Below are 23,746 nucleotides of genomic sequence, written 5' to 3'. Positions count from 1 at the left end.
TGGAATAGGAATTATCTCTTATATATAACTCACATTCAATCCCATTCGGGTCTGCTAGGACCTCTAACACAAGAAATGATGAGATCGATCAGCTATTGATAGGAAATGTGCTGGAGGTCTCAGAATTTCATAAAAAACATGTCAATAGTAAAGATTTTAAAAAAGATTTTTCCGCCGGGCGGTGGTGGCGCACGCCTTTAATCCCAGCACTCGGGAGGCAGAGGCAGGCGGATCTTTGTGAGTTCGAGGCCAGCCTGGGCTACCAAGGGAGTTCCAGGAAAGGCGCAAAGCTATACAGAGAAACCCTGTCTCGAAAAATCAAAAAAAAAAAAAAAAAAGAAAGAAAAAAGAAAAGAAAAAAGGATTTTTCCATAATCTGGCAACAAGCCAAGGAAATGTCCCATTTGTTCTTTTTACAATCAAACTCCACTACCAGCAGAATGTAACCCAAAGGGTACTTTAGAGGAATGAAATCTGGCAGATGGATGTAGTTCATTTTGTAAAATTTGGAAAACTGAAATATGTACACCATAACATTGATACCTACTCAGGCTTTCAATGGGCAACTATTCTGAGTTCCGAAAAGGCTGATTCTATAACAACACATTTGCTAGAAGTTATGGCCATCATGAGTATACCTGTACAAATTAAAACTGACAATGCTCCAACATATTTCTCTGCTAAAATGAAACAGTTTCCTACGGGCCAAGCAGTCATAGAGAGATCAAATCGAACTCTGAAGGACATGCCAAATAAACAGAAAGGGGTAGCAACAACTCCCAGAAATAGATTACATAATGCTCCATTAACTTTGAATTTTCTCAGTGCTAATGAGAAAGGAACAATAGCTGTGGAGAGACACTGGCTAATAGAAAAAACAAACAAACGAACAAACTACAGAATCAAATGAACCTGTATACTTTAAAGATGTGCTAACCTCAGAATGGAAACCAGGATGTTAGGGATGAGGTTTTGCTTTTGTTTCTACAGGAGAAAAAAAAAAAAGCTATAGATACCATCAAAATTGGTAAAGGTTCAATTTCAACGAGAGACCTCTCAATTAGAAAAGGTGATAGTTCATCGGCTAGCATGACCATTCAATTTAAATTAACTTATACAACTAACAACAAATGCTTTTCATTTAATCAGATATAACTTGCCAAAAGGGAACCTCCCCAAAGTTAGGCTTGGGGAAGGTGGGGAAGGGATTCTGTTTTTGTCTTTCAGGAGAATGAAGGCTAAGGAATCTGAAGAACACTGGACAAATGAGACATCAGAAGAAAAAGAATAAATCATCCAGAAAAGAATGTCCCAGAAAAAAGAGTAAATTGGCCTATTGGTATATCATATATAAAATTTCATAAGTCTCCTAAATGTTTGTTTCTGCTGTTCTCTACAAACACTTAACACAAATGGTCTTTTTGTCGTCCCAGCTCAATTAAAAGGTAAAGCTGGCTTTGGAGTTGGAGGCTCTCTCCTTCTCTAAATCCAAGCATGCTTGTTAAAAGAAAATGTAAAATTTTTATTATCATGTCAGAAGAGCCATCTGATATAAGACAGAAGAAAACCAAAACTAAGGGACTATTCTATTGCCACTAATCTCATAATTCTTTGGTTTTGACTCTTTAAAACTTTTCTTAAGGTATGGAATTTTATATCAAAACTTATAACATTAATATATATTAAACTTTTGTCATGATATTAATGGTCATATAGAGTACTAACATTCTAGAAAAAAAGGTTTCATCTAGCTGCCTGTACATATTTTCGTGTTTGAGTTTCTACCAGTTTTCTGCAGGGAATCATGACCATGCCTAACAGCAAATTTAAAGTCTCCATAACTGTCATTGTTTAGGATGGTTGGTTACAAGTTGTTATTGTTAATGGTCAGGATAAAGGCTAAACAAAGTAAATTAGATTTAAGGTTCTTGTTTGGGAAAAAAAGGATATAGATAAGAGGTAAATTATTCAATCTACTCTGAAAAGAAGAAAGAATATGGATATATGATGAGATAAAAAGGTAGATTACTGTATCTACTTTTAAAAAGCAATATTTCAATTTTAAATATTTTACATTGGATTGGATTTTTGTATACTGTATACAAATTATGTATATTGATACAAATTTGAGATTGATTTTGCTAGAAAATACTATACATATATTTCTAATTTTGTTCAAGGTATTGTACCTATACAGTTCATTTAACAATGTAATGCAAATTGCTAGTCCTTGAAAGTTATTATTACCAACTAATTAAGATATAAAGAAATGAAAGTAGTTAGTCATTACTGAAAGACCCTAGCCTTTCAGGCTTACACCCCCAAGCCTCAGGAAAAGAAAAACTTCAAGCACCAGGAAATGAGAAACTAAAAATCTAGTTCCAAGGGCAACCTGACTTAGCCAATGTTCAATCTCCCCTGCAACCATATAACAATGTAAAAAGATTTCTGTTAAGAGATGTGCTCAACTGTGACTGGGATAGTTGCAGATGTTCCAGACCTGTGTGTAAACTCCACTCCCGCCTTGATATCCGCCCTTGAGGTTTCAGGAAGAATGTACCTGTTGACATACCTGATGACGTAACTGTACCCCCTCTGTGATCACTCTGTGATCAGACCATGATCTTATGAAATGAAATTGTATGGGAATTGTAATCTTGTGGGTTTTGTAGGTTTTTCCTTTATAAGCCCTTATGGGGCTGCAGTAAGATGCGACTCTTGCTCTTGGGAGCAGAGGAGCCCTTCTGTACAGAAGCTTAATAAATCCTCCTGCTATTGCATCAACTGGACTGGAGTCTGGGTTCTTGGGGTGCCCACTAGAGACCCCCAGATTTTGGGGTCCAACAATTACAATCGAACTTGTAGTCATATTAGGTATGTTTTCAAGGTCAAAGATTTATTTTAGATAGACAGGTCATCTTCAAACCCTTCAGAGATTTACAGAATATGGCATTTAAGATGTTTTAATAACATAGATCTTTTCTCTTTTATGACTATGAAACATGTCTGCTCCTGGCAGCACCAATCTACTTCAGAGAAGTTGATGGGTGTTGAAGAAACTCCATATGGAGTTTACTTTCATTGTGGCAAAAGGTAGCCACTGGGCAAGAAATTGCCCTCACATCGACTGCTGACAGTATGTTGTCCAGAATGGACAAGCAGGACACAAAAAGAAAGAACTGTCGATCCTTGCCAAGGCAAGGTAGGATGGCTCTTTAGAAAATCCTGCTTCACAGATCAGTCTGTCAGATATGCTAAGCCTGTGGGCCAAAGATGGGTGCCCCAATGTTGCAGAGAAACCTAAGGTGATTGTCCAAGCAGCCAGATGTTTGTCATAACTCATATTTTTTGGAAGGCATTTGTTTGCACTTCTTGTTTAACTAGTTAACATTATTTCCTTCTCGAGTCTCTGAGGGAGCTAAAGATTAGATAGTTGTAGTTACAGTTTTCCTTGTTAACAATTTCAGAAAAGAAACTAAGAGGTATAAAATATATTTTATTTGTTTGAAAGATATCAAAAGATAGTTTTTGGTTGGTAAGACAAGTTAGGATAGAAAGTGAATTAGGTACATTTTGGACTCACCAAAATATGAGATAATAACAAATGGACTAGACATTGTTGATGTATTTATTGCCTGTATATATTATAGTTATTGTATATAGTTTTTTTTATATTAGTTATAACTTTTTTTTAAAATTTTAGACAAAAAAGGGGAAATGTAGTGATATTGTATTTGTGCACCCCAATAAAGCTTATCTGAGGATCACAGGAAAAAGCCAGCCACTATATTAAACATAGAAGTCAGGCAATGGTAGCAAATGCCTTTATACCTTTAATCCTAGCATTCGGGAGGCAGAGATTCATTCGGATCTCTGTTGAGTTCAAGGCCACACTGAGAACAGAGCCAGGCATGGTGGCACACGCCTTTATTTCCAGCACTAGTTAACCATAGAGGCCTGGGGGTCTATACAGACAGACAGGAAGTGATAGAGCTGGGCAGAAAGAGGAAGTGAGATGGCAGGGCCCAGAAAGGATATAGGCGTAAATATAGAGGAAATAGCTCTCTCTGGAGGCTGAGAAGTTGGTAAGGTGAGCTTGGCTGTGGCTTGGCTGTGGCTTGTCCTATTCCTTTGATCTATTTCATTTGGCTCCGAGTTTTTTATTAATAAGACCATTTAGCAATTCATCTTACACTCCACTACTTAATAATACAAAAATTTTATGCTAACATAATGAACAAATAAACCCGACTACTAGGTCAATAAACTTCATCACTGTATTTGACACAAAGATGCCAATTCATATACAGGGTCCTGACTGCAACACTCATTAGCACTTACTGCACGTTCCTTCAGTAGCCCATTCACTGTGAGTTCCTACTTTATTATGGTATCTCTGATAAGAATGTATTCTTGAAATGAATCTACAATTAGATAACCAACACTTGTTTTGTATTTACACTTTGATTTTTCCCCAAGTGTTATTCTTTGTATTCTATTTTCATATTTCTATCACTCTTGAAATGATAATTAAAATTTATAATAATTTAAATAATTTACTTCTCTTCAAGTTTTTGATCACTGTTGTTCTTAAGTCTGATTTAACACTAAGGAAAAGCATCATTTAAATAGGTTCACTCGCCGGGCGGTGGTGGCGCACGCCTTTAATCCCAGCACTCGGGAGGCAGAGGCAGGCGGATCTCTGTGAGTTCGAGGCCAGCCTGGGCTACCAAGTGAGTTCCAGGAAAGGCGCAAAGCTACACAGAGAAACCCTGTCTCGAAAAACCAAAAAAAAAAAAAAAAAAGAAAGAAAGAAAGAAATAGGTTCACTCTACTCTTGTGTAATTCACTGCTACAAGATAACTCAAAAAGGGCAAGATACAGTTATACATCTTTCCTTAAAAGCCACCAGCCATCAAACTCTTGAGCAAAAATATGCTCTGTAGAAGACATACTCTAAAAAGGGGAGAGAGTTTGTTTACAGTCTGTGCTAAGATTTTACATTTACACATTAACAGCAATTTCTAATACTGAAACACTCATCTCACATCACATTTGAGACTCTGCACCTGTCTTAAAATTTAAACTTTCTAACATTTAAACATGTAAAATAAAATTTAAACAAAGACTGTAGAAACTAAGGTACAAAAATTTCAGATAAGGATACAGCCATGTAACACTGGAAGAGCAAACCGATGGACCTAAAAAGATATACAATGTATTTAGAATCAGCACTCCTTAAATAATAAACCATGTAAGACATATTTACACACAGGCAGTAATATACAAATATAACCATACAGTGAGAGTTCATGTAATTTCTAATGTTAGGGAAATGTCTATAATGTTGCAGGTAAAAAGGCAGTGTAATCCTTAGGGTTTAAATAGCCACAGATAAACACCAGTAAAACTACACGAAGCTGAATACTCCTTCTTAGTCTTTGCCTATAATTCTTCTACTTCTAGAAAAGTTATAGGCTAATGATTTGCAATCTCAACTACCAAAAATAAATAAAATATTCTGCAAACAGCAAAAAACAAATCACTTCTATAAATCTAAGTGCCTTAGCTTACACCTCATTTTGTACAACACAGGATGAGGCTGGTGGTGAGTTAGGGGAGTTTCCACCTGGCCTGAAGACTGAGAACAAGAACTCTTGGACAGAAGCCACATTTGCAGAGGTGACTAATTAGAACTGCAGCCCTGTGGAGAGACTGGAAATGTTGCAGGTCCAGAAGCTAGTTACCTTGTCTTAGGCTAATCCTAGCCTCTAAAACAGCCATTCCTTCCCTAGCTGTGTCAGAACTGACATTCTGTGATTAATAGATTAAAAAAAAAAAAAAAAACTTTTGGAATCTATTAAATTAGCAGATCATTAGCTTCCATTAAACTGAAAAGCTAAGAATGTCATCAGATAGTATCCTGGGCCTATAGAAAATCTTCTTTCCCATCTTGCTATAACTGCCTCTTTGATGTACACACCAACGTATTTTAAACTTGCCTTGATTTATGACTTTCATTGTTTTATAAAACTATAAAAATCTCAAATTTCTTCCACATTGAAACATGGAATTTGGAGTTAACCTAAATCTGTGTTCCTAGGCCATGGTCATTCAAAATGGCTCCAGAATAAAATAAATCTCTTACTCCTTTTAAGATGAGAACTGTGGTTTTTGCACTAACAGGACTGAGCCGCTATCCCTTCTACATTATTCATCAGTACAATTCATTCTAGCTGTCTTAGAGAAAGTTAATGTTTTTCATTTAAAGCTTTCCATTCATAAGTATTACAGTTTGTACCTTAAGTGTCCCTAAAAGCTTATGTTTTCAAAGGCTTGGGAACTGGACAGAGAAGCTCTTGGACTTTAGAATGTATAGCCTAGTGGAAAGAATGATGGTCATTAAAAACCAACCTTTATAAAGGCACTGTACCCTAAGCCTATTTCCCTTTGTTGACTGACTACCATTAGGTGAGCAGTTTGCTCCATCAGTGTACTCCCTGGCACGTTCTCTTGACTAAAGACCCAAAGGCAAGGGAGTCATCAGACAGTGGAATGAAAATTCCGAAACCCCTAAGCCTAAACACTCTCTCCTAAGTTCTCTCAGACATCCTGTCACCATGTCAGGAAGTTAACACAATAGGAGATTAGATTTCTACATATATCAGTAAGAGAGGGCAAGAATGGTCGTGTGTGTGTGTGTGTGTGTGTGTGTGTGTGTGTGTGTGTGTCTGTGTGTGTGTGTCTGTGTGTGTGTGTGTGTGTGTGTGTGTGTGTGTGTGTGTGTTATAGTTAGAATTATTTACCCACTCCCTAATGAGTGGTTAGTCATTTTAACATAATACATAACATGTATTATGACAAGAAAGCATATTCGAAATGGAGTACATTACCTCTGGCTGAGCAGACAGTTCTCTGAGCAGATGCCCGTTCCATACAAACCGCTGATCTGCCTGAGAGAAGTTTTGAAACTTAATGAAATATCTCCAGCCACAGTAAGTGTCCCCAAATGGAAAACTGCACTCATCAATGCCTCCTCCTGATGGCTAATATGAGTTTCTCTGACATGTCCCAACAGAATACACCTCACTTCAAATCTGCTCCTCTTCTTCCCATTCCTGTCTGCCTTATCACACATAGAAACTCCAGGTATCCTCTTCCATTTTTCTAGGTAATCACTGGCAAAGAACTAAATCTCTTTCAGAGTCTACACACATTTCTCCATCTCTACCACCACCACCAAGGACAACACCTGATCCAGTATAGCTATTGCACAGATACTTGGCCTCCATCTTGTCCCCACACCTGACTGGCCTACTCAAGGACAAAGGAATTCTACACATCCTTTCTGCTGTCTCCTTAGTTCTTCAGTGACTGCCATCTCAGAGCCAAATCCTTGCTTGGTCTCCCTGGAGATCTGGCAGCTGCTATTTAAAGGTCTGATCTCCCCTCTGCCAGGCTGATAATCCATCACAAACACAGAGGAACCCGGGTTTCTTCAGCTTAGCACATGGGCTAAGTAGATAGCACAGTGCTGAACCTGACTCCCTCCCTCCTCACACCTAAGGTCATAGGAAATGACCTATGGTGTCATGGCCAGGGGAATATCACATCTTTTAGTCTGTGTTTCCCAGTATGTTACTCATACTTAGTAGTTATCATTGCACAATGGGTGCGATTATGTAACTAAATATTTTACAAGTCAGGGAAATGTAAATAATAATGTGCTGTTTCTAAATGTTGAATTATTTGGAATACAACTTGATAAAAAAGCATAGTGCTAAAACAAATCACTGTTGAATTACGAGTGGAAGCAGCAACTAAAAAAGGTTAGAGGATTCTGCCACATGGCTTTATAAGTGTCAGAGTCTTTAAAAAGCTGAAATGGAAACCTTTAAGAATAAAATAACATCTGGAAAAATAGAATCAAAGAATAAAAAAAAAAAGTCCTTAATTCTATGCAAAAACACTGACCATTCAATGTCCATTTTTTTTTGTCTTAAGATAAGGTTTCAGCCAGGCAGTGGTGACGCACGCCTTTAATCCCAGCACTCGGGAGGCAGAGCCAGGTGGATCTCTGTGAGTTTGAGGCCAGCCTAGGCTACCAAGTGAGTTCCAGGGAAGGCGCAAAGCTACACAGAGAGACCCTGTCTTGAAAAACCAAAAAAAAAAAAAAAAAAAGATAAGGTTTCATTAATCAGTTTTATGCTTCTCTATAAGTGACATTTTTATTTAGCTTTAAAAAAAATTCCCTAGCTGGGCATAGCAGTGCACACTTTTAATCTCAGTACTCATGAAGCAGAGGCAAGCAGATTTCTCTGTGAGTTCAAGGTCAGCCTCATCAACATAGTGAGTTCCAGGACAGCCAGAGTTACATAGTGAGATCCTATCTCAAAAGAAAAACAAAAATATTTTTTAAAAAATCCCTTTCTGTTACAGAAGAGACAGCTTCTAGTTTCTACAACTACTCTTCCTACTCCTTTGCCAAAAGCCTCCCTCTCCCATTATCACCTAACTGATAAGCCTCAGCTCCAAAGCAGCCTTCCTTGGTACAGCTGTCCCTGGCACTCCCAGGAGAATTATGCTCTCCTTCCTATAGGAGCCCACTAAATTTTGACCCCTCCCTCTCTCCAGTGGGAGTCATCTCTGCTTGTGAATGCTTGTACTATTATTACCTCTCTAAGTATACTGAAGGCTCTTCTCATAGCACAGGGGCTTCAGGTTTTCATTTTAAGTCCCCACTAAGTATTACATGCCTGGCATACAACAGGCATAGGAGAGAAGTTTGATGAACATGTAAGAAGTACAGCAATTGGTTTTAAAAGCATCAGTCTCTTGTTTTAAAGCTAAATGTCTTGATTACTTAGCATATCTGTAAATTAACATACAATTTTACTTGATTAGAATGTAAAATCCTAACTCTAAACAGCTATACAACTAAAATACTAAATTAGTGAAATTTATCATTTTCACTAGTCAAAATGGTCTATACTGGCAATGTCATACAGATAGCAACCTTTAAAATTCTGTATGCCCTTTAAACATGTCTATGCTTTATTAATTAAAGAAGAAAAACAATAAAGGCAGGAATAGGGGGCATGACTCAGTGGTAGAATGCTTCCTAGTATTCATGAACTACTTGGTTTAAGCTCTAGCACCACACACACAAAATAAAATAAAAACAGATAAATAAAACCAAGGCAGCAAAAAGCCATGTCCCGGAGCAGCAGAAACCCAGTTGAGGACATTTAAAACCTAGTATTAAAAGTACACTCATATTAGGCCTGTGGCAAAGGCCTTGTAATTACACCAGAAGGCTGAGGCAAAGGATCCAAGGCCTTCTTGGGCTACATAGTGAGTTCAAGGCCATCCTGGGAAACTCAGTGAGATCCCGGTGTGAGAGCATGACAGCCAGAGCAAGAGTGAGAATGAGAGTGAGAGCATGCCTCTACCTTCGTAACTGGCTCAGATTCTTAAATCAACAAATTGCTGTCTCTTCTACTTAGAAAACAACATCACAAATGACTGGCCATTACCTATTAAAACACTGACTTTTTTTTTTATAAGCTTAATTATGTTGCTAATAGTGCTAAATTAAGAGCAATGAAATCATAAACTAATACAATACAAGGCTAGTTTGAAGACTTGTCCCCCAAGTTTACAGTTAATAGCCTGGAATATTTATGCAAAATTACAAACTCAGGTTGGGATGTAGTTCAGTGATAGAGTATTTGCCTACTACAGGCAAAGCCCTGGGTTCAAACTCTATCACTGTATTATGCGTACGTGTACACACACATTCTGAAAGGTTTTCATCTAATCACCTGTGTCAGTTTCTACTAGATATTTGAGTATCTACCCCAATATATCTCAATCTTGGCTGGGTATATACACAAGGCAGGGCCCTCAGTGAGGCCTATGATAGACATTTAAAACATGGTATGTGTTCAAAGCTTCACATATGATTCTAATACAGTCAAGAGTATGAAAAATCAAAATAGGACTGGAGATATGGTTCAACAGGAGGATGCTTCCCTAGCACACGAGGCCCTGAGTTTATCTCCAGGACTGGGGAGTGGCGGGTAGGGAAAAAAATTTTTATAGGTGAAAGAGACACGCCTCTTTTAAAAACAACTAAAAATAAATTAAGCTACCTGAAGATCTAGCTTACCCTTTCCAAGAGACTCATTTCTTGAAATTCTGGACTTGTGTTAGACAGCCGTTGCAAAGTATGGGTCAAGTCATATGTTGTTGAAAAGTAAAATCCATCCATACTCAACACATGGTTTAGCATTGCTAGGAAAGTTTTATTATCTTGTAACTGCAAAAAAGAAAAGGGAGAGTTCAATACTAGTCACAATTGAAAAGAAAAAATTGTCAGCACGAGAGGACAGCAAAATTAAAAACATTTATGTTAGCCCCATTAAGTATGACTGACACAGCTGGCCAGAGATGGGGAATACTCTATATAAACAGTATAGGCATTAAACTCACTTGATTTAGGTACAGCCTCCTTCCTCCCTTCAGTATCATCCACAACTATCACTCTAAAGCAGAAGAGTTAGGTTTTTGTTTTTCGAGACAGGGTTTCTCTGTGTATCCTTGGCTATCCTGGAACTAATGCTGTAGACCAGGCTGGCCTTGAACTCACAGAGATCCTTCTCCCTCTGCCTCCTGAGTGCTGGGATTAAAAGTGTGCACCACCCCCTGGCCAGAAGAGTTGTTTAAAAAAACACCACCACCTTAGGTTACAGCACAACCTGTAGTGTGCCAATACTTCCCAGATTCTCTCTGTCCTTTACTAGCGTGCTTGGATTTACTATCATTATCCTCATTAGCAAATCAAACACACAAATCAAGAGATTAGCATTATCCTCACTTTCAAAAAATTTCACTGGTTTGGACTGGATAGGAAATAATCATTTTTCATTAAAACAAAATCAGAAAGCCTAGTAAAAGTATTTCCTTTATTTTGGAACAATAATTTTATCTGGCTTTCCCAGTTAAAAACAATATTGACATTAAAAAAAATTTGTTCCAAAAAACTGTCAAAGTTTGATGATGTTTAGTAGTTATTAAATAACATGTAAACTTAATACTTTACAAATGTATATACTATACATTTTTAAATTTAAGCACAGACTAGCAAAAGTAAAAAAAAAAAGTAGTAAACAGCACAAAATGAGCTTTATGGCTTGATGACAAATCCAAGAAAATATTCCTGGGTAGTTAAAATGAATACAGCTACTTTTATTTCATGTGTGTGTGTATATATATGTGTTGGTGTACATGGCATTGCATATGTGTGTGAGGGTGAGTATGAAAGCCAGAGAATGACCCTAGGTGTTGTTATTACTCAGGACACCATCTACCTTTTTTATAACTTTTATTTATGTGTATGAGTGCTTTGCCTATATATGTATGTGTACCACATATGAGTCTAGTGCCAGAAAAAGGCATCAGATCCCCTGGAACTGAAGTTACAGATGGTTGTAAGCCACCTTCTGTAAGAGCCACACGTCTTAACCACTAAGACAGCTCTCCAGATCTATCATCTATCTTTGTTGAGTCAAGATTTCTCAGAACCCTGGAACTCGTAGACTAGTAGAGCTTGGCTGGTCAGCAAGGCCTAGGCATTCAACTGTGTCTATCTCCCTATCATCACTGGGATTACAAGTGTAACCATGTCTGGATTTTTATTGGCGTTCTAAGGTTCAACTCAAGGGCCTCATGTTGGCAAGGCAAGTGCTTTAAAGACTGAGCACTAAGCTTCATTTTTGTTTAAAATATTATTTCTCATGGAGAATGAATATACTAATATATTAGGAAAAGGGAAATTCTAAGTATAAAAAGCATATATTACAGCTTTACTTGCTAAGACAGTGTTACAATTTGACATTTTTACAGGTAAGGTATATGTTTTGGGAAAACAAGTCTTGTAGAGACAAAGAAGGCATGATCCTCCCTGAAGATAAGATGGTTGCTGGGAGTGGGAGAGATATTTTCTAGTAAGCTGCCTATTTTCCTATATAAGTAACCCTAATTAAACACATTGGTTCACACACACAAAGAAATCAAAACCCTTAAAAAAATAATCTTGGGAGCCAAGAACAGTGGTACATGCCTTTAATCCTAGCACTCAGAAGGCAGAGCAAGTTGTACCTCTATGAGTTCTAGGCCTGCCAGGGATACATAGAGAGGCTCAATGTGGTTGATATATTGTACACCCCAATAAACTTATCTGGGGGTCAGAGAACAAAACAACCATAATATTAAACATAGAGGTTAGGAGTGGTAGCACATGCCTTTAATCCTAGCATTCTAGAGGCAGAGATCCATTTGGATCTCTGTGAGTTCAAAGCCACACTGAAAACAGCCAGGCATGGTAACTCACACCTTTAATCCCAGGAAGTGATGACAAAAAGGTATATAAGACATGAGGACCAGGAACTAGAGCTGGTTAAGCTTTTAGGCTTTTGAGCAGCACAGTTCAGCTGAGAAGCATCCAGTCTGAGGAAACAGGATCAGCTGAGGAATTGGCGAGGTGAAGTGGCTGTGGCTTGTTCTGCTTCTCTTATCTTCCAGCTTTAACCCAATACCTGGCTCCGGGTTTGATTTTATTAATAAGACCTTTTAAGATTCGTGCTACAGCTCCATCTCAACAGAACAACAAAAAACAATAACAAAAAACAAAACAAACAAAAACTCAGGTGTAAAACATTTTTAAAGGCATGTCTTTAATCCCAGCACTCAGAAGGCAGAGGCAGGTGGATCTTTGTGAGGTTGAGGCAGACTGGTCTACACAGTGAGTCCCAGGATAGCCAGAGCTACATAGTAAGGTTGTGTGTGCGCTCGCGAAACAAAAAACAAAAAAACCTTGTAAATTACTTTGGAAACAAGCATTCTGGAGAGGTGTAACTTTATACACCCAATAATCACTTCTAGAAAAAAAGTAAGTTCCAAAATCTGAAAGGGGGATTGGTAGATTGCTCAGTGGGTTACAAGGCTTATCATGCAAGTATGAGGACCTGAGTTCAGATTCCTAAAACCAACCTAAGCCTGGTCACAGTGATCCCAGTGCTCGTACAGTAAGGTGGGAGGTAGAAACAGGAGAATACCTGGAAGCTCATGGATGAGTGTATGTGGAGACAAACAACTAGGAATCTGTCTCAAACAAAGTAGAAGGCGATGACCAATGCCTAAAATTGTCCTCTGACCACATGTGGACCATTCAAATGCCCACCAGTCTAAATACTCACACACAAACACATACATGCATGCACACACAAATCAGAATAAGGCAGTGCAATCTGTGAAAATGTCAACATATTTCAAGTAAAAAATACCTTTGGAAAGTAAGTATTGTTCATCTTCACTTTGTACAGTATAAAAAAAATGACCATTTTATCTTAAAACTTAATAACAGAAACTAATTTATATAAGTCACTTGAAAAATTGATTGTTCTATAACCTTGAACAATTTTGTGAAAATATAATGTTCTTGGGGTTAAAGAGTTGGCTCAGTGGTTAAGAGCTCTTCCAGAGGACTGGGGTTTAGTTATCAGCACCTACATGGTGACACAATCAATGACTCTAGCTAGTTCCAAGGAATTCAATGCATTTTTCTGACCTCTGCAGCCACCAAGAACACATATAGTGCAGACATATACACATGCAGGCAAAACATTCATGTACATTATAAAGACATTCTTATTATGTTATAAATGAATTGAGAAATGAATGGTGAAACTAATGTTAGCACTGTATTTAATGAATGTGTTCATATCTCTGGCAGTCCCATACACAGCTCATTAATCCTTCTACTTCAGTCTCTAAGTGCTAGAATTACAAGCATGTGCCACTATACCCAGTAGTATGTACATTATAATAAAATTATCATAAACATGAAAATTGAAAACATTTTATTTTGTTAAAAATTTATCAGGAAACTGAGCAGCACAGCTCCTTATCATATAATTTATGATTGGGAATATCTACTCTGACATTGGTAAATGTTACAAACTCTTATGAGTCTAAATGAGTTTTTAGCCTTTTATTCTTTATACTCTGTTATATAATACTTCTGGTAGTTTCTTTAATAAAGGGTGTGCTGCAGTTACCACTTGCTCTTCCTTTCTGTCACAGCCCCTTCACTGTGATGGAAACTCTACCACCACCTCTGGCTTTGCACCCAGTCTCTAGACTGGTGGCCGCTTACGTTCCCATAGCCAAGCCACTCTATAGCTCCATTTATTATGTCCATTTCAAATCAGAGTTGCCATTTGTTTGGTGGCACTTTCATCCTTGCTAAGTTACTTCTTCAGTTAATACACTATAGTCACTAACATTTACTATGTATTGTTAGGGGTCTAGTGTTAACTAAACCAGGTAATATGCACATGTTCTGTACACACACGTACACACACCACACACACACACTGTGTGTGTCCCATGTGATTAACAGTGGAGAAAACTTTCTTCTAGAAGAAAAAAGGAATGAAAAACAATTTCAAACATATCTAATATTTTATTTTTCTATAGAGAATATGAAGCTAAGGCTGAGTATTGAGTTCTTGGTCATTCTATTTGTCCTTTTTTTTCTCCATAAGAACTTCATAATTTAAATTATTCACTATTTAAAAATAAAACCAACAAAATATATGAACTTTAAAAAAATATTTTTAATGATTTATTTAAATGTGCATTGGTGTTTTGTCTGCATATGTGTCGATGTCAAAGTGTCAGATCCCCTGGATTTGGAGTTACAGATAGTTGTGAGCTGCCATGTAGGTGCTAAGAATTTAACTTGGGTCCTCTGGAAAATCAGCCAGTACTCTTAACCACTGAGACATCTCTCTAGCTCTTTAAAAAATATTTTCATGGATAGGTATAAGGTTAGTAGAACAATTTCATTTACAAGTTGTTTAATAACTAGGTTTATAAGAAATCCATCTATATTTTACAACCCGCACTCCATGGAACTTTTGAGTTTTGTAATTAATAACTGCTTCTAAATATTCTTACCTGAATATCAGTCAAGTGCAACATTGTCTTCTTATAAGAGAGAACATCAAAATCTGTAGCTTTCCAGATTGCATGATTAAAAAATTCACCTACTTTGATCTTTTTGGTAATGACAACAAGATAATTACCTGCAAAAAAACAAAAAAACAAAAAAAACAGCCAAATGTAAATATTAAAAAATAAAGAAAGAAGTGGGGCTAGGGATTTAGATCAGTGATAGAGCCTATGCTCAGCATGTATGAGGCGGCCCTGGTCTGGAGTCCTAGAATATCTCAAAAACCAACAAACAGAAAACACAAAGTAATAGTCCTTATCTGTAAACGTAGAAGCCTGGCAAAATGAGACTGCATTGAGCTATTCAGATAAAAGGCCCATTTTTTTAAAAGCATTCTTAAAATTTATGAATATAAACAGTAATATATTATTTAGAAAAATTCCTATTAAAAGACCAAATTATTTCTCAAGAAGATAAAACCAAACCTTTTGATAACCAAAGAATTGAGCTTAGCAGATAGAGAGTAGAGACAAAAAAAAATTTTTTTTTTCTAAGCTTGTGCCTTGAAACACCAGAGGTCACAAGATCAGTGGAGGGTAGCCCTCTCTACACCTTTCCTTTGTCCTTCTGATCACTCTCATGATGGACAATGTGCTGGGCAGTATACCTAACCAGATACTGTGAATCTACAAATGACTAGTAGTTAGAAATCAACACCATGACAACATATGCACAATATACCAATCTTTACCCTGGTTAGACCCTAACCCCCTTCCGTGATCATTAAATATAGTTCCCTCCCTCACCCTTTCTTCTGAGAAACTGAGGACAGAAACTGGGATCTTACACATGATAGGTACACACAACCACCAACCTATAGTCCCAGCTCTTGTTATATTAAGATCTGTTCAATGTTCTACCTTCAACTGCCCTGCCTAGAGGTTTTTTTGTATATAAATCTTTCCTAGAAGCTGTAACACTGTTACAATATCTTATTACTTGTATACCTCTATCATGAGACTGTGAATTGCAAGAAAATGTAACATTTAAAATCTTTTATAACTTGCATCTAGCATAGTGACTTAAGTAAAAATAAAACGAAGTAAGAACTTTGTAAAAGCTCAATAAAATGAAATTCAAATGAAATTTCACCTTCTTGCACATGTCTACAATCCCAGCACTTGGGAGGCAGAGGCAGGATAGTGAGTTGGAGGCCAGCCTTGAATATACAATGAGTTCAAAGCCAGCTATAAATATAGATTCCAATCACATGTCAAATAAACAAATAAATACCTTCTTAATAATTCAAACAAAGTATCACATGGTAACATATGTTATCATATCAGTGTAAGGTTAAAGGTATAGAATACACTGATAAATCAACGCATTAAAAAATTTTTATATGGGCTGGGCACGGTGGTATATGCTTTTAATCCCAGCACTTGGGAGGCAGAGGTAGGAGGATCTGTGAGCTGATATATACAGCAACTTCCAGGATAGTCAGTACTATACAATGAAACCCTGTCTCAAACAAACAAAAATTAAATGTTCTTAGAATTTATGAAAATTTAGGAGGTTTCAAATCTAGTTAGAATAAAATCAAACATGAAAATTTTCTTTTAAAAAGAATAATTCAGGCTGAGCAGTGGTGGCTTATGCCTTTAATCCCAGGACTTGGAAGGCAGAGGAAGGTGGATCTCTGTGAGTTTGAGACCAGCCTGGTCTACAGAGTAAGTTCCAGGACAGTCAGGGCTACACAGAGAAACCTTGTCTCAGAAAACCAAACTAAACCAAAAAAAAAAAAGAAAAAGAAAAAGAAAAAAAATCAGGGTGATAAATATAACTGTTTAGAGAATATTATTTTTAGAAACTACACAAATACATGACCTAGGGATTTACCTACAAAATGACAGGAAGAATATCTTTTCTCATTATCTAATGTTATCAATTTAATTACCTTCTTTGCTCATCTTTGCTTATTCTCTCTTACCTGCCACCAGATGGATTGTGCCCAGTATCCCAAATATTGGTCTTGTAACAGCTGAAGGGGGGACATCTTTTTTGACTTAAAAAAGAAGAAAATAATAGAAAAGCTCACCAACAAAATAGAAATTTGAGTAACTTCAACTAAATTAATTTGCACAATTTATTCTAAAAAACTAGCATTTTCCATTAATATCAGACCTCCATTTCTGCAGAACATAAAATATAGGTGTCCACGTGATATTAAAAGAAGATGGTTTAAGAAACAACACTCTTCAGCTTCCTCATCAGGTAAATTGTAGGTAATTTCTAATGTTGCCAGAAGACTAAATACTATATCTATCCCTTTAAGAGTAAGTAGGAGTAAGGATCTGAGAAAAGAGTTCCATCTCACATACTACTAACAATATGAAACTAGAACTGTCCATCCATGTTAGAGATTCAAAAGAAAGGAAGAAAAAGCATTCTTCTCCTGTGTCTATCAACAATGTACACTGGTAGGCAAGAAGGCAAATTGCTACCCCTGATTTCGATCAATGATGTCCATTATCAATAAAATTGTACCTTAAAGAATGCATTTCACAACTGTTGAACTTTCAGTCAATATGTTTCACAGAACTTATTTTGTAGTACTCTTGTTTAGAAAATAATGCCTCAAAAGCAGATGGGAGAATTCCAGATCAAACAAGCTTGCTTTGTTTGATTCAAATTCAAATACCACTATTCCATCTCCCACAGTCACATGAAAACAGAACTCTGAGGAACTGACAGTAAAAGAAAGCAGTCGCTCTCTAACACAAGGTTCTCCAAACTCATGTGGCTAGAAAAATTTATTTTATTAAGCTTTTTTTCCCCCAGTTTTCTTTCAACTTATTATCAGCCTGAATCTCATTAGTGTAAACTCAAGTCCTGATCCTTAAAAATCAGTCATAGTAGTAATTCTATTATTCTAAATAATTCTAAATAAAATGCTAAAAAAAGGTCAAGATCCATTTATGTTGGTCTCTAATAAATCAACTGATTTAATAATAATATTTTGTAATTACCTAGTATGAAAACTAGAAATGAGTTAAATAGCAAGTTCAAGGGTAGCCTGGGCTACATAGCAAGATTGTATCCACAAATAAAGAAAGAGCAAAAAAAGAGTGAGCAAAAAACAGCTCAAGAGAACATTTTGTTCTGAATATACTGAGATTATTGACAAATTCAAATATACTACTATGGTAGAACAGTAAGATTTATGCACAGTAGTAATAAAATTGTAGCAATTCTCAAAATGTATGTTAGTTTTTCATGGTAGCAAAATAATCTATTTTCTATGGCCATAGTTTGCATTCTTAATGGTAAAGAGAAACTGGCTGAGAAACAGCTGGTAAGTTAGCCTCTTATTATCACTGACTTTGTATCCAAGTATTTTACTTGATTAAAGACTGTTGGTATCATCACCTTACATCACACCTATCTTGACCATTAATATTTCAGTCTACTAAAATGGAGCTGCAATCTCTACCTACATGTAAAGTCACTGTAGTCTAAAAATAAATGAGAATACACTTTACAATAACACTTACAAAAGCACTAGCTCATCACTTATGCATAAAGAAATAATAGTGTTGAATGGTATAATACTTCTCTGAAAGTATATTAATTAATAGTTAAAACTAATCAGCTACCTTGAAGAGAAACCATCAAGCAAGAGGCAGAATATGTTAATTATCAACCTAAAGCAGAACTTTAATGACATTTGTCAAAGAAAAACTGTCTAAGGTGCTTACAGAGAAATAACGAGTTACCCATACAAATGGAAAGTTTAGTCATCTTTTTCTTATACTTTATTAATCTACTGAAAATATTTTTATGTTTTACTTTACCTACTCAAACAATATTTACTAAATATCTACTCTGGTAATTCAAATCTTTTCTTTAAGATAGGGTCTCAATACATAGCCCTGGCCAGGAACTTATTATGTATTCATTCAGTTCAATTCAGGCTGACCTTGAATTCACCGAGATCGGCCTGCCTTGCCTCCCAAGTGCTAGGATTAAAAGAGTAAACCTTCAAAAATGTTCTTAAAAATAAGAAACATACTGCCTGGAAGTGAACTAGAAATTTTAAATCTATGAAATATGACATTCTAGTGAGTATCCTTGTACTAAACCAATGAAATATGAAATCCTAATGTGCTATTACTTGGTGTTTAACCAATGAAATTAAAAGTTCTAATGTGCTAATACCTGGTACATTACTTTGTCATCAAAATTATTTAACATTAATTTCTTCAGAACTCAGATAGCTCCATACACACAAGTGGAGAAAGAATATTTTTCACACCCAAGGAAAGCAAAAAATAAATTAGATTGATTTAAAAAAAAAAAAGCATTGCTTGAAATATTTACAACTTTTAGTCAGTGAAGTACATTTTCTTTTTTCATGTTTAAAGTACTCTCATAGTTATGAAACTTTTCAAAACAAAACAACGCATCTGTGAAAGCTCCTTAAACTTAAAGCAGAAACCCCTTCTTCACATTCAACTGTCAGCTCTAGAAATGAGTTTAGACATAGAAATCAAACCTATCAGAATATAGATAAGGAAACACAGAAATAATTCTGGCCTAGACCTGGTGACACACACCTATAATCTCAGCACTCAGGAGGTAAAGGCGGGAGGACCCCGAGTTCTGGGTCAGCCTAAGCTATGAAATGAGTTCTAAGACAGCCTGAACTATGCAGCAAAACCCCTTCTCAAAAAATACCTACCCCCAAGTTAACTAAGGTAGCAAGAATTAAGTTTTCTAATAAGAAGGCACTCAAAGAGCTTCATAATGATACACCACTGACAGTCTTTTATTACTGCAATCTCAGTACTGAATCTTTCTGGGAATCTCTGAAACTAGCTATACATACCTGCAAGGGTGACCTCTGTGGACACTCGGTCAATGGTGAGTACATCATCTGCTCCATCATCGCAAGCTTCCACATAAAATTTTTCAGGTGTAATATGCCTAAGAAGAAATTGACAGGCATAAAGAAGTCAAATAAAACCAGGACTTAAAAAATGATTACAACAGGGTTTTAATGCAGCATTAAGTCCCTACTTCTAAACAGAAGGCACTGTTAGGTTCACTATCCTTATGAATTTACTGCAATTCTTTCCACTTGTGTATTGAATGCTGTTAAGATTTTAATTTGCTATAAAGCCATTAAGTTAAATCATTTAAGAAAATAATAATCTTCTCTAATGTATTACATTAAGCATCATGGAAAAGGCAATATAGCATAATAACGGCACAATGTATAAAGCCAGACGATGTGCTGTGGGACCATAGGCAAATAATTCATCTTTTTCTGTTCTTCACAATTCCCTTATAATAAGGGAATCACCACATGTACAGCATGAATAAGTAAGCCAGTTTTTGGTACTCAGTGCTTATTCAACACACAGTAAATAAGATGTTGTATTAAGAGCTGTGGATACAGTTCAGTGGACGAGCACTTGTCTTGTATATGAAAGGCCCCAACTTTGATCCCCAGGACTAAATTTTATTTTATTTTATTTTTGGTCTTTTGAGATAGGGTTTCTCTGTGTAGCTTTGAAGCCTGTCCTAGAACTCACTCTGTAGACCAGGCTGGCCTCGAACTCACAGAGATACACCTGCCTCTGCCTCCCGAGTGCTGGGATTAAAGGCGTGTGCCACCACCGTTCAGCTCAGGACTAAATTTTTTAAGTACGTAGCTAAAACAGATTAGCATTAGCTAAAAATATTAAATTGTTTAAAGTAAATTACTTAAACAATTGCTTTATTTATACCTTTCTGAAAAAAATTCTCATTTCATAAAAAAAGACAATGAAATAAAATAAGAGGGACAAAAAATGGGAACCCACTTTGGTACACAACTTTGTAGCCCTAGTCTAACAAACAAAACAAAAACAGTTGATTCCTCAAGAGATCAACTGGACAGATCTGTCAAACAACTCAGCATAATTAAGGACTAACTCAGGAAATGTGAAGAGCTGCCAAACAACAAAGTAAAAAGGTGGGCAAACAGTGCAGATAAAGCAGACCATAACTTAGTGAGACCACAGCCACTACAGGCTGAGTACCCACCCCACCCAGTCTTTCTTGTTGACTCACCAGACTTCAAAGTTTGTGTGTGAGAGCAATCTCAGGCCTTCTCTTCCCACTTAGCTTTTCTACTCCCATGACTCTGCCACACTTTGTCTATGAAAAATCTTACACAGCCATCACTGACATTAATTTCCTATTTACCTAGTAAGTTATCTAGTGTTACAGAGATGTGTCTTATAACAGAATATAAAGTATACTTACTGTTTCTAACTCTGAATTTTCTGAGCAATAGACAATCCTTGATTATTCAAATATAACTAACATCCATTTATGGGTTATCAGTAACTAAATTGTTAATAGTAGACTAAGTTCCTTCATTTTAAGGAGTATTCTAAGAGAATGAATATCAAGCAAAACACTGTACAACAAAGAATGTAAATCTGTTTCAAATGTCAATATTTAGTCATTTGTTCCCTTTTATCACCTGATCTACTTCACTGAATGGACACATCACCATTTCTTCATTCCCTTTTGATAGGTATTTGGGCTGATTTTTGGCTTTGGGGTTATTAGTAATGAAGGTGCCATAAATAATCTTGAACAAACATCAGTCAATGTACTCCTTCTATCTATGAGTAACTAACTACTCAGAGTACCATGGTCAAAACAGTACATGTGTGTTTAACTTGTGCTGAGGAAGGAGAAAAATGAAAGACTGTGTGCACAAGAAAACTTTCTGTGGTGGTGGATGTGTTCCATATCTTAACCCCAGCAGTGATGATATAAAAATCTCAACATTTACCAAACTGTGTATTTTAAATATATGCCACTGGCTACATGAACTAAATGTCAATATTTAATGAATATTTATAATAAAAAGAAATATAATAAAAAAGAAAACAAAGTTATTAGTCCTAAAGCAAAACAAAGGACTTTGTGGTAGTTTGAATGTAATTGGCCCCTATAAGCTCATAGGGAGTAGCACTATTAGAAAGTGTAGCTTTATTGAAGTAGGTGTGGCCTTATTGGAGGACAGGTGTCACTGTGGAGGTAGGCTTTGAGGTCTCTTTTGCTCAAGCTTCACTCACTGTGACACAGACCACTTCCTGTTGCCTGCAAGATGTAGGACTCTCAGCTACTCCTCCAGTGCAATGTCTGCCTGTATGTTGCGATGTCCCACCATAATGATAATGAACCGAACCTCTGAACTGTAAGCAAGCCATCCCAACTAAATGTTTTCCTTATAAGAGTTGCTGTAGTCATGGTGTCTCTTCACAGCAATAGAAACCCTAACTGACTTCCAGTTTTTTTTTTTTAATTGTAAGAAAGTATCTTAGTTATGGTTTCTATTGCTCTGATGAAATACCATGACCAAAAACAACTTGAAGAATAGGTTTATTTCATCTTACAGCTTGTAGTCCATCATCCAGGGAAGGCAGGGCAGGAACTCAAACAGGGCAGGAACCTGGAGGTAGAAGCTGATACAGAGGACATGCAGAGTTTTCTTTACTAGCTTGCCGAGGCTAGTTCGTTATAGCACCCAGGACCACCAACCAAGAGGTGGTGCACAACAGGCTGGGCCCTCCCACATCAATCACGAAGAAAATACACTACAGGCTTGACTACAAATCAAAGTTATGGAGGAATTTTCCTAATTGAAGGTCCTCTTCCCAAATGACTCTAGCTTGTATCACATCAACATAAAACTAGTCAGCACAGAGCATTACCTCTAACTAGTTCTAAATCATTTCAAACATTGGTTTTCAGGATCCAGGGCAAGGTGGCAGATGCCTGTGATCCTAGCACTTAGGGGCTGAGACAAGAATATCGTTACATTCAAGTCCAGCCTAAGCCACACAGTAAGATCCTGCTCACCTCCCCCAATTTCAGCCCACATCTGCAGAAGGCATTTTATGTATTCATAAGCCATATTCCTACTGTAACATTTACTGCGTAACATTTATTTAAAAAGTTATGGGCTAAGCATTACACCAGTCTAGGGACTAGAAGACAAGTAATAATATACATAACACAAAAAGAAATTTTAAGTAAAAATCAAGTCTGAAAACCAAACTTTATAAAGCTTTTTGAAAAAATCATTGTCTATAAACAAAGATGACATTTTGAAAAGCCTCATCATTTAGAGTCTATCCATGCCACAATGTCTTTCAAGGTTTTAAACACATGTGCTACAGAACAAACATCTTTTTCTGCATTCTCTGAGGCTTACGCAAACTTAGGATTTAAAAAGGCCATGTGAAATGCTTTCATGTGTGGCCAGTGCTATCACTGAGCATTTTGTCCCACTTTGAGTGTCCTAATATACACCATGAAGTTTGTTTTGTTTTGTTTTAAATAAGGTTTACACCAATTAACAAAGAAGCTTTCCTCAGGGCTGGAAAGATGGCTCAGAGGTTAAGAGCACTGACTGTCCTTCTAGAGGTCCCAAATTCTGTTCCCAGCAACCATATGGTGGCTCACAATGATCTATAATGAGATCTGGTGCTCTTTTCTGGTGTTCAAGCATACATGCACACAGAACATTTGTATACATAATAAATAAAAAAATCTTTAAAAAAGAAGCTTTCCCCACCTGACTTTTAAGCAAGTACAGTGAGAAGATATGGCTCATTACCAATGCTGCTTTAGAAAACCAACAATGAATGATTTATTCCA

General features: G+C 36.6%; 1 protein-coding gene across 2 annotated transcripts in view; it reads right to left on the bottom strand.

The window, feature by feature from the left end:
* Sacm1l (SAC1 like phosphatidylinositide phosphatase) overlaps positions 1 to 23,746 on the bottom strand; it is a 70,671-nt gene that overhangs the window by 31,208 nt on the left and 15,717 nt on the right. For both annotated transcript variants that reach the window (XM_006990791.4, XM_042281926.2), the window contains 6 exons: positions 19,908 to 20,005; positions 17,010 to 17,084; positions 15,025 to 15,152; positions 10,172 to 10,321; positions 6,894 to 6,953; positions 5,168 to 5,201 (listed from right to left, as the gene is read on the bottom strand). In XM_006990791.4, the coding sequence (XP_006990853.1) occupies positions 5,168 to 5,201; positions 6,894 to 6,953; positions 10,172 to 10,321; positions 15,025 to 15,152; positions 17,010 to 17,084; positions 19,908 to 20,005 (545 nt within the window). The remainder of the gene's footprint in view (positions 1 to 5,167; positions 5,202 to 6,893; positions 6,954 to 10,171; positions 10,322 to 15,024; positions 15,153 to 17,009; positions 17,085 to 19,907; positions 20,006 to 23,746) is intronic.

Source organism: Peromyscus maniculatus, chromosome 7 (genome assembly GCF_049852395.1).
Source record: "Peromyscus maniculatus bairdii isolate BWxNUB_F1_BW_parent chromosome 7, HU_Pman_BW_mat_3.1, whole genome shotgun sequence".
In the NCBI taxonomy this organism is placed as follows: Eukaryota; Metazoa; Chordata; class Mammalia; order Rodentia; family Cricetidae; genus Peromyscus; species Peromyscus maniculatus.
Note: the sequence above shows the minus strand (reverse complement) of the source record. Positions and strands in the feature narration are given on the sequence as shown.